Source organism: Chiloscyllium plagiosum, unplaced genomic scaffold, assembly GCF_037043375.1.
Source record: "Chiloscyllium plagiosum isolate Xiang-an unplaced genomic scaffold, Cpla_swu_hap1 HiC_scaffold_21, whole genome shotgun sequence".
In the NCBI taxonomy this organism is placed as follows: domain Eukaryota; kingdom Metazoa; phylum Chordata; class Chondrichthyes; order Orectolobiformes; family Hemiscylliidae; genus Chiloscyllium; species Chiloscyllium plagiosum.
In genome coordinates this window covers 17279336-17296323 of record NW_028270159.1, presented here as the reverse complement: position 1 = coordinate 17296323, position 16988 = coordinate 17279336, and the positions used below count along the sequence as shown (strand labels likewise).

At 38.9% G+C, this 16988-nt stretch overlaps 1 protein-coding gene across 2 annotated transcripts in view; it reads left to right on the top strand.

Moving 5' to 3' along the window:
- Positions 1–16415, top strand: part of med27 (mediator complex subunit 27) — a 240098-nt gene extending 223683 nt beyond the window's left edge. For both annotated transcript variants that reach the window (XM_087998350.1, XM_043720349.2), the window contains 2 exons: positions 5310–5387; positions 16018–16415. In XM_087998350.1, coding sequence (XP_087854476.1) covers positions 5310–5387; positions 16018–16152 — 213 coding nt within the window. In that variant the 3' untranslated portion in view covers positions 16153–16415. The remainder of the gene's footprint in view (positions 1–5309; positions 5388–16017) is intronic.
- Positions 16416–16988: the final 573 nt, after the last annotated feature.

Genomic DNA, 16988 nt, shown 5'->3' with positions numbered 1-16988 from the left:
TTCCATCTTCGTATTGAGAATACCCTCCATGGTGTCTGGCAATACCATTATAATAATAAATAAGGAAGGCATTGGACAGATCCAGTAACTCAAAATTGGACAACTATTGGGCACTACTATCCACCAGTAGCAGCAGAATTGTATTTAAACATCATCTGTAATCCCATCGTCTGATATATCTGCACTGTATGAAATCAACTTTAGTTCAATGCAGAGTACAGGAGGGCATATCTAAAAATGAGGTCTAAATCTAGTGAAGCTACAACACTGGTTTATCTGCACGCCAAATTACAGAATCAGCATATAAATGACAAGGCTTAAGCAACCACACAACCAACAGACCAAATCTACGCTTAAGCTGGCCTACTGCATCTAATTGTGAAATGTGGTAGATAATTGAACCACTAACAGGAGGTGGGACTTCCACAAATATCCCCATGTTCAAGACCTCGGAGTGCAGGTTCATAGCTCCTTGAAAGTGGAGTCGCAGGTAGATAGGTTAGTGAAGAAAGCGTTTGATATGCTTACCTTTATTGGTCAGAGTATTGAGTACAGGAGTTGGGAGGTCTTATTGCAGCTGTACAGGACATTGGTTAGGCCACTTGTTGGAATATTGCATGCAATTCTGGTCTCCTTCCTATCGGAAAGATGTTGTGAAACTTGAAAGGGTTCAGAAAAGATTTACAAGGATGTTGCTAGGGTTGGAGGGTTTGAGCTATGGGGAGACGCTGAACAGGCTGGGGCTGTTTTCCCTGGAGCATCAGAGGCTGAGGGGTGACCTTATAGAGGTTTACAAAATTATGAGGGGCATAGATAGGATAAATAGACAAGTCTTTTCCCTGGGGTCGGGGAGTCCAGAACTAGAGGGCATAGGTTTAGGGTGAGAGGGGAAAGATATAAAAGAGAACTAAAGGGCAATTATTTCACACAAAGGGTGGTACGTGTATGGAATGAGTACCAGAGGAAGTGGTGGAGGCTGGTACAATTGCAATATTTAAGAGGCATTTGGACGGGTATATGAATAGGAAGGGTTTGGAGGAATATGTGGTGGGTGCTGGCAGGTGGGACTAGATTGGGTTGGGATATCTGGTTGGCATGGGCAGGTTGGACCGAAGAGTCTGTTTCCAGGCTGTACATCTCTATGATTCTAAGTGTTATGGACCAGGCTAGATCCCCTCAAACACTTGTCGTAGCCCAGACTTAACTTTTCCTTATTTTAAAGGTAGATGTAGAGTTGGTATTCCTGGAGTGATGCAGCTGGTCAAACCATTTGGCTTCAAGCAAAACAGAATTTATTTACATACTATGGTTGTAACACGAACAAATGAAAACCAAATTTAGAGTAATGTAACTATTTGGAAACCCAACCAACTCAAAATCACAACTTAACAAAGGAGCAGTTCCAATATCCACAAGTCCCAAAAACACACTCCTTGGCAAATGGTAAATTCAAACACAGGTTCTTACAGGCAGAAGAGATTGCAAAAATAAGAGTCAAGCAAGAAACATCTGTTGAAGCACGGAACCCTTTTACACAGGAATGATGACTCTGCTATCAGCAGTTTCTAACTGCCTGCTAAAACAAACTAAACTAGAATAACCTGAACTGGCTACGCCCCTGCCATTATTTAAAGTAGCCACTTCCAGACATATCAGCCCCTTTTACCTTTACAACCCTTCTTGATAAAAAAACCAAGGACAAAATAACCTTTTTGAAAGGGCAGCATTGTCACACCTTCTCCCTTTTAAAGAAAAACCATCAATATACAAAGATATTTTGAAACCTCTTAGTCTTACCCTGTTAGTACACTACAATACATATACATTAACTATAGCCATGCAGACATGCAATACTACATTTTGTTTAAGTTTGTTTACTCCTGCCACCGAATGCCTCCATTTCCCATCCAAGTCTCGACAATCAAGTTTTCTAATCCTGCCACCTGTAAAATTTCCAAATTGAATGGCTGTAATAATAAACTCCATCTAAACAGTCTGGAATTTTTGTTCTTAAATTTCTCCAAAACCAATGGGTTATGATCAGTATGTATGATAGTCTCAGGCACATTACTTGGAACATATATGTTGAAACGTTGCAACAGCAAGCTCAAAGTCTCCTTCTCAATTGTCAAATGTTTCTGTTGATAAATGTTCAATTTCCTGGAGAAATATCCGATAGGTTTTTCTGTCTTCCCATCATCTTAAGAATACAGTGCAACACCCACATCACTCTCATCAATATGTCTTTGCATAATTAGGTGTGGCTTATTGTAGGGCAGTGGTTAACACAGCTTTCAGGCTGTCAAATGCCTTTTTGACAGTCTGCCATCCACTGAAGCTTCCTGCTTTTCTTTAGTATTGAAGACTTGTGCTCCATAATTAGCCATGCCCCTATCAAAGCAGTTCCATTGCACATACAATGCTGACATCTGTGCAACAGTATGAAAAATTGTCCAGGTATATCCTGTCCATAGAAGGCAGGACCAGTACAATTTCATTGATTTCTGCCTTGTATCAGTCTACTGTCAACCATCTCATCTCCTGACCATTATTCCTGATGAAGGGCTTTTGCCCGAAACGTCGATTCTCCTGCTCCTCAGATGCTGCCTGACCAACTGTGCTTTTCCAGCACCACACTCTCGACTCTAATCTCCAGTATCTGCAGTCCTCACTTTCGCCTCAGCTCTTGACCACCTTGATCCAAACATGGACAAAAGAGTTTGTCCAGATGCAGCAAGTTCTAGACAACATCTGGGCTTGAGCTGATGAGTGGCAAGTAACATTTTTGCCACCAAGCACCAGAAAGGAATCCTCTCCAAATGGGAGAATCAAACCATTTGCTGTTGATATTCAATGGGATTACTTTCACGGAATCTCCCATTATCAACATCCTGGCGATTACTATTGACCAGAAACTGAACTGAACTCAAATATTATGGCTATAAGAGCCGACCAGAGGCTATCAGTTCTGAAATGAATTGCTCACCTGCTGAATTAACAAAACCTATCCACAAAGCACAGGTCATGAGTGTGATACAATACTTATTTACGTGCCTGGATAACTACCATTCCAGCAATACTGCTGCTTGACACTATCGAGGACAAAACATTTATTGGCATCACCATCTTCAACTTTCCTCACTTTAAACAAATTCCAGTGGCAGCTGTGTGTATATGATCTGCAAAAAGCAGTGCAGTAACTCATGAAGACTCCTCCAACTTAACATTCCAAACATGTGACTGGGTCAAAGTCCTGGAATTCCTTTCCTAACTGCTCTGTAGATGTCCCTACACTCAAGACTGGAGTACCTCAATGCAGTTCATTTCCCCCATCCATAATTGACATGAATAAGGTCAATACCGGCCCAACCAGTAACATCCATGAATAGGTATTGTTTAAAAATTCAGAGCATTTTTGCAAAGTTTCACACATGAATGTCATGGTGGCCGTTGACCCGTTTCGTTACCCAACTAGGTAACATCTTCAGTGGGCCTCATTTCCTACAGGAAATAACATCACCAACCCAAAGAAACCCAAACATATCAATAAAAAGCAGGAATTTTCAGCGTTGCTTCGCCTGAGGCCCACTGAAGATGTTACCTAGTAGGGTAACGAAATGTCTGGAAATGAACCTTGCAGCTCAGCGAACAAACATACATCCAAAATCAGACCTTGATATTTGTTTCCAAATTCTTCCAAAATCTATTCACATAAATGATTGTGTAATTATTCACTGCAAAGCTGTTTCCCTTAGATGAGCCATCCTGTCATAACTGCCCCAACTTTTGAAGAACAAGTTTTGCCAACTGACCATTTTCGATATTATAACTAATAAATATGATGTCTATTACCCAAGTCCCAAAGGTTACATTTTTATCGATAATGGCTATTATTGTCCATGTCATTTAATTCTTTACACAGGTGTTTATATGGATTAAAAGTTATCCATTTCTTTCAGGATGACTCAAAGCCATTCTGTTTAAATTGGAAAGTTTACTGTTTCAAGTTATGAAGAAATTCAACTGCTAAACTTCAACATCCCAAGATATTAAAGCATGGATCCCTCTAGATGTCCAACAGTTCAATCACTATAGTGATTTATAAAGTGATTGCAGCTCCAGATGAGAAGATTCCCTTGTGTCCATTTCTTGTTTTCTAATATTCTATGCAATATGGACATATGGTTATATTCAGTTGACCAGTTATGCTTATTGAAATGCTGGGGCACAGTTATAACTCTGCAACATTTATATAGCAGATTATTGTTAAGTGTCCTGTGTTTTTCACTGCATTCAACATTGAATTATACAGTGCAATTGACAGATTCCACTTTTTAATTTCAACATCATTATTACTGTATTCTACTTATGTGAACAGTTTATAATGAAGCTGTATCTTTTCAAAATTATTTTCTGATTTGATAATCTGTATTTACTATTCAAATAGTTTCATTGTAATACTACAGTTTTTTCATAAAATGTCTCACTTTCTATTCTGAAGCTTTGTTGGAAACTTTTGGTACCTCATCAGTAAGGTAAACAATTGAGTGTTGGATGTACAATGGATGATAACAATTAGCCCTTTTTTTTGACCATTATGTTGTAAAGGATAACACCATAAAGGTAATTTGTCCCAAGTTTGTCAATTTCCTTATATAGCAAACTGAAGCCAATTCCAGTGATGTACACTTGGCCAGTCAAGGTTTACAGCAGATATCCACAAATATAGCTTTCCAATGAGGGTTAGTCTGTAGTGACCAAGAGCAGATGCCCTATCTAAGCCTATTTAAAGTATCCAAGTGCTCACTTGAGAACAATTGAGATCTGCTCATTCTATAATTAACCACCTTACCACTGAGCACTCAAGGAGTAATGCTGTTTGCATAGCTAAAGGAAAATAAATGAAAGATTGAATGTCAAAATATAACAAATAATTTCTAAAACTCTGGTTGTAAAGCAAATATTATAAAAAAGTTAGTATCGTGATTTATTTTGTTTCGCAAGACCGTTTTTTTATGAATGTAATTTTAATTCAAAATACATTTTTCAAATGTACATATTCCCAAATAAAATGAATGAATGAAACTGTAATTCCAGTGACAGAATGAAACTTTTTTCCAGGAAATAAAATTATTAAAAGGTTAAAATTATTCAGCATTTGATTAACTTTTGACAAGATTCCCAGTTCAGAATTTTGTGGAGAGCATGCATCTAACTCAAGTTGTTTTATATCCTCAACTGTGTAGACACTTGTGCATGGTCCTGAATAGCCATACACTTGTCTTTTATTGCATTTCTTTCCCTTTCAGGTGACTGACCATGCTACTACAGCCTTGCTGCATTACCAGCTGCCTCAAATGCCAGATGTGGTTGTCAGGTCTTTCATGGTGAGTGCACAATCAGAAATGGACTGCAAATCTCTGAATCTCCATGTATATTTTAAAGTGTAAAATGAAGTGTAAAATTTAGGTGAAAACAGCAAATCATAGAGTTATACAGCTCAGAAGCAGAGCCTTCGGTCCAACTCAACCATGCCAACCAGATATCCTAAATTAATCTAGTCCCATTTGCCAGCATTTGGCTCATATTCCTCTAAGCCCCCCTTATTCACACAAGCATCCAGATTCTTTTTAAATGTTGTCATTGTAACAGCCTCTATGACCTCCTGTGGCAGCTCATTCCACAAACGCAGCACCCTCTGTATGAATAAGTTGCCCCTTGGGTTTCTTTCAAATTTTTCCCTTCTCACCTTAAACCTATGCCTTCTAGTTTTGGACTCCCTTACACTATGCAAAAGACCTTAGCTGTTCACCCTATCCATGCCCTTCGTGATGTTATAAACCTCTTTAAGGTCACCCCTCAGCCTCTGACACTCCACGGAAAATAGCCCCAGCCTATTCAGCCTCTCCCTATAGCTCAACCCCTCCATCCCTAGAAAGTTTCACAACATCTTTGCTATAGCAGGTAGAACAGAATTGAATACAGTATTCCAAAAGTGGCCTAACCATTGTTCTGTACAGTCGCAGCATGACATCTCAACTCTTATACTCAATACATTGACCAATAAAGGCAAGTGTACCAAGCACCTCCTTCATTACCCTGTCTACCTGTGACTATACCTTCAAAGAACTATGCACCTTGCACCCCAAGGTCTCTTTGTTAGTGGAGGTGATGGCCTGGTGTTATTATTGCTGGACTGTTAATCTAGAGATCCAGATAATGTTTTGCGGACCCAGGATTGAATCCCGCCAAGGCAAATGGTGGCATTTGAATTCAGTAACTATCTGGAGTTAAGAGTCTAATGATGACCATGAATCCATTGTCAATTGTCGGGAAAAATCCACCTGATTCACTAATGACCTTTAGGGAATGAAACCTCCATCCTTACCTGATGCTACCTGGATTACTGTGTTCTTCCAGCCTCCTGCTTGTCTACTATCCTTACCTGGTCTGGGCTACATGTGACTGAAGACCCACAACAATGCGGTTGACTCTTAATTGCCCTCTGGACAATTAGGGATGGACAATAAAAGCTGCCTAGCCAGCGATGCCCTCATCCCGTGAATGAATAAAGAAAATAAAACCTCCCAGGATCCTCCCATTAAGTGTCTAAGTCCTGCCTTGATTTGCCTTTACAAAGTGCAGCACTTCATGTTTATCCATCTGCCACTCGTCGGTCATCGGCCCAGCTGATCGATGTCCCATTGTATTCTGAGATAACCTTCTTCACTGTCCAATACACCCCCAATTTTGGTGTCATCTACAAATTTAGTTACCATTTCTTCTGTATTCACATCCAAATCATTAATATAAATGACAAAAAGTAGTAGATGTAGCACCGATCCTTGTGGCACACAGCTGGTCACAGGCCTTCAGTCCTCCATGTTTTGTAATTTTCACATTTTGGATAGTGGAAGCAGATTTAAAAATGTTGGACGAATGAATATATCTTTCAAATATTTGAACACAGGTACAATGGACTGATTGATATCCTACAGTGCAAAACACTTTGATTCCAAGAATCTATCAATCCTTCTAATTAGCCCCAGAGGACAACACCTTCCTGCAACTGGTTTTCTAAAACACCTTTCCACTTTCTCCCCGGTACAAACAAAATCTGAAGAATTGGACCGTCCCTCAGAATGCAATTGGACAAAGTCTATGCAGCAGTAAAACTTCTTTGCGCACCACAGCATTATCCAACAACTGCTGTCCAATTTCAGAATTACATCTGATATTTGACACTTTTGAGAGTTTTGCAAACACAGGCTATTTGGGTTCAGTTAATACCTTGTTTGCTAAAAGCCATTAAAGGGACTTTGATGTGGTCCACCAGTCGCTGGGATGCGACTTGCCTGTACTGAAATTCATAAAGCTCATTATTCATTTATGCAATAAGCAGAAAATCATTTTGGTTCAACAGCAGCATCCCATTAATGGCAAACAGCCCTTGTATTGCACCTGTCATTCACACTTTGAAGATATGTTTTCATTCCAGGATAATTTGATCATTAGATGCAATTCTGCAACTGGCCAACATTTGCTGGATAATTTTGTTAAAACATTTATTCTCACTCTTGGATTTATGTAGGTATCCTACACAATCTATTAATAATATTTTTTCAAAAACTGAGAGAAGAATTAAAACGTCCAGGTTTAATTTATGCTTGGCATTTTCTTATTGTCATACATACGTCTGGTAAAATTGCACATCTTTACATAATCCTAGTCAAGAAAATTGCTTTCATGTTTTTGTCTGTGTTTTCTTAATCCCCAAGTGACTTGGCATTGTGAGACTGTGAGCCATTCAGAAATTAATTCTGGTACTCTGTTGGAACTATCAATGAATGGATGACTACCCACTTTCGTTGGCTATATTTAAAATGGTCTCCTTTTCCATTTACCTTGCACAGGCATTGGTCCCAAATCAATATGAGTTGGCTATTTGATACAATTCAGGATTGCCTAATTGCATTTCTATTAAACAAAGAGGACTAAATGTGTTAGCCTCTTCTGCATCTTTTTTAACTCGTCTTGGATGTAGGTTTACTCACTGAGCTGCAAGGTTCGTTTTCACGAACACTACATTAGACAAACAGGCAGAAAATTAACCACCAGAATACATGAACGTCAACTGGCACAAAAAGACATGACCCACTCTCACTATTGTCCTTACATACAGATGAGGAAGGACACCACTTCGACTGGGACAACACATCCATCCTAGGACAAGCTAAACAGAGACAGGCATGAGAATTCCTAGAAGTATGACATTCCAAACAGAACACACTCAACAAGCACATTGGCTTGGATCCCATTTACCACCTCCTGAGAAAAAGAACAGGAAATGACATCAACAACCCAAGGAAACCCAAAAATATATATAGAAGGTGGGCTACACCACCAGTGCTTTATCCAGAGGCTCACTGATGATGTTACCTAGTATGATGACGAAACGTCTCAAAACGAACCTTCCAGCTCAGTGAGCAAACCTACATCCAGAACCTCAACCTGAGCTACAATTCTTCTCAAAATTTGCTTTTTAACTTGTGTTCACAAATTATGTCAGATATTAAAATGCTGAATCGTCTCCCTTTTTGTATTGTTGTCGTCTTGATTAATTCAATAGACACAAGATCGAGTCACACCACAGTCAGGAAACAACCCAAGGTACTCCCTCTGTAGCAACTCAGTTTCTGTTACTTCTGCTGGTTGTTCTGCCATGATCTGAGAGATAAATATTCTGGAATCAGCCAGATCATTGCTCAAGATAAAATGAACTCTTTATATAAGATAAATGGTTTACAACAGAAACCATATCAACATTCAAGATTAGATAAGTGCAGATGGATGAAGGAATATGGTTGACAGGGTATAACAGTACAGCAGGTAAATGAGATTATGTATATTTGTCTGTTGTGTTTAAAGTTTCCTGAGAGAATAGTCATGGTGAAATCAGCACCCATCCAATATCATTCGCATATTTGCCAAAGATGTAACTATGCAATGGGTTATTAAAAGAATTAAAATTGGAACAAATCTACCAGCAGGATTTAAAATGAGCGCCAGAGCATTTGACCTTTCAGTGAGCAGATGTATTGCCGCTGTGAGACTTATCCACTACTGTCCTGACACAAGCATTTAGCAAATACTCTCAAAAGGCATTCAACACCCGAAAGTATTGAAAGGTACTTAGGAGGTGGAGTAGGCCATTTAAGCCTATTCCATGATTCAGTGATAATGCAACAGATCTGCTTTGTTTTAATTCATTCATGGGACTTGGGTGTCACTGGATGGCTGGCATTTATTGCCCACCTCTAGCTGGCATTTATTGCCCACCTGGTGGTGAGCTGCCTTCTTGAACTGCTGCAGTCTGTGTTGTAGGTTGACACACAATGCCCTTAGGGAGGGAACTTTGACTCAACAACAATGAAGGAACATTGATAGATTTCCAAGTCAGGTGGTGAGTGACTTGAATAGGAACTTGCAAGTGGTGGTGTTCCCAAAACTTTGCTGCCCTTGTTCTGGTCATGGATTTGGAAGCTGCTGTCTAAGGATCTTTGGTGAATTTCTGCAGTGTTTCTTGTAGATAATACACAGTGCTGCGATTGAGCATAGGTAGTGGAGGGAGTGGATGTTATATTAATCAAGCAGACTGCTTTGTCCTGAATGGTATTAAGCTCCTTGAGTGTTGTTGGGAACTACACTTATCCAGGCAAGTGGGGAGTACACCATCACACTCCTGATTTGTGCCTTGTAGGCTTTAAGGAATCAGGCAGTGAGTTACCCACTGTAGCATTCCTAATTTCTGACCTGCTCTTGTAGCCAATGTTTATGTGGCAAGTACGGTTGAGTTTCTGGTTAATCACAATGTCCAGGATGTCTTAGTGCAAGATTCATGGAAGGTAAACCATTGGATGTCATGGGCAGTGGTTGAATTGTTTCTTCTTGCTGACTGTCATTGTCTGGCATTTGTGTGGTGTGAATATTACTTGCCATTTGTCAGCCCAACCTGGATACTATCCAGATCTTACTGAATTTGAACATGGACTGCATCAGTATCTGAGGAATTGGGAATAGTGCTGAGCATTGTGCAATCATCACACATCACCAGTTCTGACCTTTTCACGGAGGGAAATTCATTGATGAAGCAGCTGAAAATGCATGGCCCTAGCATTGAAATGTTTTTGCATGTAATGGATCCAATTGTAGACTGATTTATGTCTCCTGCAATAAAATACCGACGCCGGCTGACAGCTTGTAAGTTTATGTTCCATGTGAGTTCAAGTTTTGTTTATTAACTCTCATGTGAATTACAGGACAGTTACAGTAAAGTGACATGGAAAGAGAGAAATCATTACCACCAGATTTGCCTTGTTAATAGTCAGACTGATGTGTGTATCTCTGGCTGATCATTATGTACCAATTTTCATCCTGAAACAACAATAAAACCATCTTGCCCTTCCAGTATAAAGGAATCCATGTAATGAGCATGTCTAAGATCTAAATAAAGAATATAACAATGGTTGTAGAGGATTCTGTACAAAATTAAACAGGTTTTTTATTAACTAATAAAATGTATTACATTTATGCTGTTTTTGAAAACTATCAATGTCTACAATCTTCACCACAGCTGTTTTTGACCGTTGAATAGTTCACAAGAGGGAAGAAACCTGTCTCAAGTATGATTACTGGCATTTGTGCAGCTGCATTTTTGAGCCAGTAGCAAAAATGTTTATCTAATTTACTGACTTATTCTTGACTGTGAAATGTTAGTAGTTAATGATTTGACTCAGGAGAAAAATGAATAAATAATATCATTCCAAAAGTCAAATGTTCAGAGTCAAAATAATTTTGAGGAACTGAATGTTTCAGTCATAACTGAGAATTTCTAAATTGATCAGGGACAGTTTTATATTTTAAATGTATTGAATTAGCACGTAATTTCCAATTTGAGTCAAATCCATGTTACTTCATTTCAAATGAGAAAACTGCAGGGATATTATTATTCATTTTTGATTTGAATCCAACTGAGCAAAGCAACTGCTTACAACTCTCAAATTATCTAAAGGTTTTCTTGCTGAACTATATGCCTAATTGAACACACTCTGCCAGGTCACACATCTGTGTCTCACCAATAAGCAAAATTTAAATTTGTCTTCTCTTTGGACCATCCTGCCTTCCAGCCCACCATCGCTTGCCTCCTCTGAACAGAAGTAGTGCGAAGTCTATATGCTGCTTTGCCAAACTGCTTGGAGAATGCGTATTCACATGCAGAGGAAGTGATCTTATTTACAGACATGCAAAAATAATTTTCAGTACATTACCCATGACTTATTAAATCTGAAACTTCAGGTCTGTTTAGTAGTGAACTTCCTTTAAAAGAAAAAGACAAGAATTGGAATTGTGGATGACTGCCTGATTTTGTAATATTGTGTGTAGGGGAGAGGGGGAAAACCGACAAACTACTTTCCTATTTTCGACTTGCATGAAACTATTACATTTGAGTGACTAAGGGTTAATACTGGGTTTAATTTTGATGTATCTTAAAAGGTAATTTGCTTCATGCTGTTTTCATTTCAGTGGTATCATATTTAATAAAAATGTGATCTGCAAAATTAAAATGCAGTAATTCAGATTGCTCATTCACCAATAGGATCCCTAAGGGCTTTACTGAAACTTAATGTTTTGCTAACATCTTGTTTCAGAAGGATATGTAAGTTATTAATGTTTTTTTTTTCATATTGTAACTGACATGGCTAGAGTCCCACAGATACAACAACTAATTAAAGATAGCTTTATAAGCAATAAACAGTCTAGAGATTTGAATTTGCATAGGATTTGTATATTTTAGGTGTGATAACTTTGTAAGTGTGTCCTCACTAAAATGAAACACCAAGCCGTATTTTCTACTTCTCATCAATATTGGCATTAGTCAGTGGCCAGTAAAGTATTGTACAAAACTCAGATTTAGAAATTCTGCACCTTAATGACATATTTGAATCCCTGAGGACTCAATCCACCAATACTCGCAATACGCTATCAATATGGGATTGTGGCTTTCTCACCATTTGCTTAACTGGTCAGGGGAAATGCAGCGTTTGATAGTATGGCTGTAATGTGAGCATTCAGATGCAATGGACAGTCTTTAAACTTCAACCCCATGGCATCAATGTGGACTTCAACAGTTTCCTCATTTTCCCCTTCCCCCACCTCACCCCAGTTCCAAACTTCCAGCTCAGCACTCTCCCCATGACTTGTCTTACCTGCCTATCTTCTTTTCCACCTATCCACTCCACCCCCCCTCCCCCAGACCTATCACTTTCATCCCCTCCCCCACTCATCTATTGTACTCTATGCTACTTTCTCCCCACCCCCACCCTCCTCTCATTTATCTCTCCACCCTTCAGGCACTCTGCCTGCATTCCTGATGAAGGGCTTTTGCCCGAAACGTCGATTTTACTGCTCCTCGGATGATGCCTGAACTGCTGTGCTTTTCCAGCACCACTCTAATCTAGTCTTTACAGGATGACTATGTGGTATGCAGCAACTAAACTTTCCTTCAAGGTGCAAAAATCCAAAAAGTTCAGTTCACTGTGGCTGACAATGGAAGCTAAGGATTGTATGTGATTAAAAGAAAAGGCTTTTAAAGTTACGAGAAGTAGAAATAAATCAGAAGATTGGGAATTTTTTTTAGAATGCAGCAATGGAAAACAATGAAACTGATAAGGAGAAGAAGCATAGAATTTGAATGCAATCAAGTAAAAAAAACTGGACTGTAAAAGCTTCTACAGATACAAAAAAACTATTGCTAAGACAAATATAGGTGCAATGAAAACAGTCAGGAGAATTTATACAAGGGAAAGAGAATAGAACATAGAACAGTACAGCACAGACCAGGCCCTTCAGCCCACGATGTTGTGCCGACCACTGATCCTCATGTATGCACCTTCAAATATCTGTGACCGTATGCATGTCCAGGAGTCTCTTAAATGTCCCCAATGACCCTGCCTCCACAACTGCTGCTGGCAACGCATTCCATGCTCTCTCAACTCTGTGTAAAGAACCCGCCTCTGACATCCCCTCTATACTTTCCTTCAACCAGCTTAAAACTCTGACCCCTCGTGTTAGTCATTTCTGCCCTGGGAAATAGTCTCTGGCTATCGACTCTATCTATGCCTTGCATTATCTTGTATACCTCAATTAGGTCCCCTCTTCTCCTCCTTTTCTCTAATTAAAAAAGTCCGAGCTCCGTCAACCTCTCCTCATAAGATAAGCCCTCCAGTCCAGGCAGCATCCTGGTAAACCTCCTCTGAACCCTCTCCAAAGCATCCACATCTTTCTTATAATAGGGCGACCAGAACTGGACGCAGTATTCCAAGTGCGGTCTAACCAAAGTTTTATAGAGCTGCAACAAGATCTCATGACTCTTAAACTCAATATCCCTGTTAATGAAAGCCAATACACCATATGCTTTCTTAACAACCCTGTCCACTTGGGTGGCCACTTTAAGGGATCTATGTACCTGCACACCAAGATCCCTCTGCTCCTCCACACTGCCAAGAATCCTATCCTTAATCCTGTACTCAGCTTTCAAATTCGACCTTCTAAAATGCATCACTTCGCATTTATCCAGGTTGAACTCCATCTGCCACCTCTCAGCCCATCTCTGCATCCTGTCAAATGTCCCGCTGCAGCCTACAACAGCCCTCTATACTGTCAATGACACCTCCAACCTTTGTGTCATCTGCAAACTTGCTGACCCAATGGCCAGTGAAGCTTACTAATCAATTTGTGTCTCTTACTGAGGAAAATGCTAGAAATCCAAATGACGAGAGAAAGTGAGGAGCTGAAGAAAATTAGTATCAGTAAGGAGATTATATTGGAGAAATTACCAGGCTGAAAATTAAGTTCCTGGGTACTGATGATTTACATCCCAAAGTGTTGAAGTAGATGCCTATAGAGATATTCAATGCATTGATAATCATTTTCCATAGATTCTAGAACGATTCCTGCAGATTGGAAGCTTGCAAATGTCACTCTTTTTTTTCTTTAAGAAAACAGCAGAGTGAGAAGATCTAGGAACTACAGAACCTGTCATAAAGAATGTGATAAATGGGCACATGGGTAAAAGTGATCTGTGTGGGCATAGTCAACATGAATTTACAAATTGGAAATCTTGGTTTGACGATCTTGGTATATTTTTTGAGGTTGTTACTGTCAAACTTGATAAAGAAGAGTCAATAGGTGTAGCATACTTGGATTTTTGCAAGGCTTTTGATAAAGTTGGTTCACAAAGTTAAAGCATGTGGTACAGGAGATAATGTATTGATGTGGATTAAGCATTGGTTAACAGAGTAGGAATAAATGGGTCATTGGGAGACTGTGACTGTTGGGGTACTGCATGGATCAGTACTTGGGCCACAGTTGTTAATATATATCAGTGATTTGGATGTTCAGAATTAAATGGTGGAGCACGCTAAAAGGCCTATTTTTATTCCAATTTTCCTATTCATCATCTTGGAACCAGGCATATTTTTCCTGTATTTTAGTGGAGAAACTGTGTATCCTAATATTTCATTAATGGTCTTCCTGTGTAAGTTAATAAACATACAAATTAAATAGGATATGTATATGTCATTAAGACTTTAGCAAAAGAAGTTACAGTTGCTTTGAAATCATTCCTTTAAGGGCAAAGGCTTCTCATTTTCCTATTTTGTGGGCAGTTATAAGAAGGCTGTATTCTACCTTGGGCTAGAAGTTCATTTCCCCCCTCAGATGTTTCATGTTGCCTTTTCTAATGCATGGTAGGATGTGTGCCAGGCAGTAGTAAAGTCCCAGTGTTTCAAATGACATGTTCCAGTCCAGTCCTGGAACCTTTTATGACTGCATTGTCCAGTTATCCATTTAAATCAATCCAGTAACTGATTTCTTGTCATTAAATAATCTGTTTTTTTTTAATAGATTGGTATCTTGACAATGGTTCAAGGAACAAGTAGTCTTTGCTAATGTGTGAGCCGTGTCAGTGAGCATCGGCAGATTTGTTTGGACTGGAAAGTGAATTGGACTGATTTTAATCCTGTCTTCATTCAAAATCTAATAAGGGTTTCTGGGTGATGATCAGCCCACTTTCTTTCTGTAAAAAACCAAGAGTCTGGCACACAAAATTCAACCTCCAGTTGAAATTGCCTTCCTCATGTAGAAAGCTGAGAAACTCCCTGGGCTTCTGGATGGAGCAATGACAATTTAAATTTTCAGTCCACATGGAACTGTGTTTTCCAGCATATCATAATGCATTGCTAATGAAATGTTTTCCAATGTGGCCCAATTTTTAAGGCTTGAAAGTTGTAATTTCCCCCCTCCCCACCCCCATGAAAGTGAGTAGGCTGGTGAAGAGACCTGAGACAGCGAGAAATATCAGAGGTGAGTGTGAGCACACAGTTGTCTCTTACAGCAAGAACACAGCTGTTATGACTTGGTCAGTGCTCTATGTGGCCATTGCTGCCTTGCAACTTCTTGACCCCAAAATTTCAGCTCTCAAACCCCCTTGGGTGCCAACCTCGACTTTGAACAACGCTGTCATTTTGTTACTTTCTTCATGTGTTGAGTTCAGTGTACTGAATGTTTTTTTTCCCCTAGCCTTTTGAACAGCTAATGCAAGCTTATTAAGGTGCAATGGTGTGGATTTTTCAGCTTTATCTTTCATTTCCAAATATAACTAATGAAGTGCTTGGAATATTATAGTTATGTCATTTCAAATAACTTGTTTTTTCTGTTTCATAAGATTTTTTAAAAATGCTTTCTTTATTATTTCATTATTCCTGGTTGTGTTTAAACTTGACAAAATTAGATGGAGCATAACAGTGTACAAGATGTTTGACTAATTTTAAATTACCTTTTAGTTGAACTGGAGTCTTTCTTTTGAAGGAAATGGTAAAACAAAATTGATCCATTTAAGATTAGAAAAAGAAAATGTTGCAAGAGATATTAATCTTGTGTGTCTCTTTGCCTCTCCAGACATGGTTGAGAAGTTACATTAAATTATTCCAAGCAACATGTCAGCGCTGTGGAAAGTTTCTTCAGGATGGACTGCCTCCCACATGGAGAGATTTCCGAACACTTGAGGCCTTTCATGATACCTGTAGACAGTAATGCTCAACTCACTGTCTAGAAACTGAGAGTCATGTCTGGATAGAGTGATGTATACAACGAAGTGCACAGGACTTTGGGTAAATGTACCTAGTTAAGGATTTTAATGATTTCCTGCAGAGGTGAAGTTCTTTCAAATCTTTTGTTTTTGAGCAAAATTATTTTTAACCAACTATCTCTGAGATAAAAAAAAATAGTAGTGCCTTCAGTAGGATAAGTCTGTCGCTGACGTATTTTTTAAAAGAAAAAATAAATTGGAAACCATTGTTTTGTGTGTGTGTTATAATTTTATTTTTAGAATACATTTTCTGTTTGTTGTTCTCCAAAACTATTATTTGTGTGTTTGGAACAAGGCATCTTATTAGTATCATCCATGCAGGTTCTGATCAAATTTATCATTCATTTAGCTGTCCCATTCAAGCATCCAGTTATTGTTTGCTTTATAGCAACCATATTCCTGAGGATTGTCTTTGCTTTTTTTATCACAATATTTGGCTTGTTCCTTGTTCTATTCTTCACCTCACTATAACATTTCAGTGTTTTCATCCCACTGACTGAACTAGTCAATAAAATGAGCAAAGGCATTTGTCAGTTCTGATTCTTACAGTGATAAAATGTTGTTTTACCAGCCATAAGATCCAAATTCCAATCTCTCAACTTTAACTAGCATTTGTACTCAAACTTGCCCATCATCAGAGCATGATTGCCTGAGGGAGAGGAGGAGGGTCAGATTCAGTGGCAAAATATTCACAAGTAGAGCTCTATTTTTGGCAACTGGCGACATGAATGTTACAGAATTTTCATTCTCCCAAATCAATCCACAGACACCTTATCTGGCA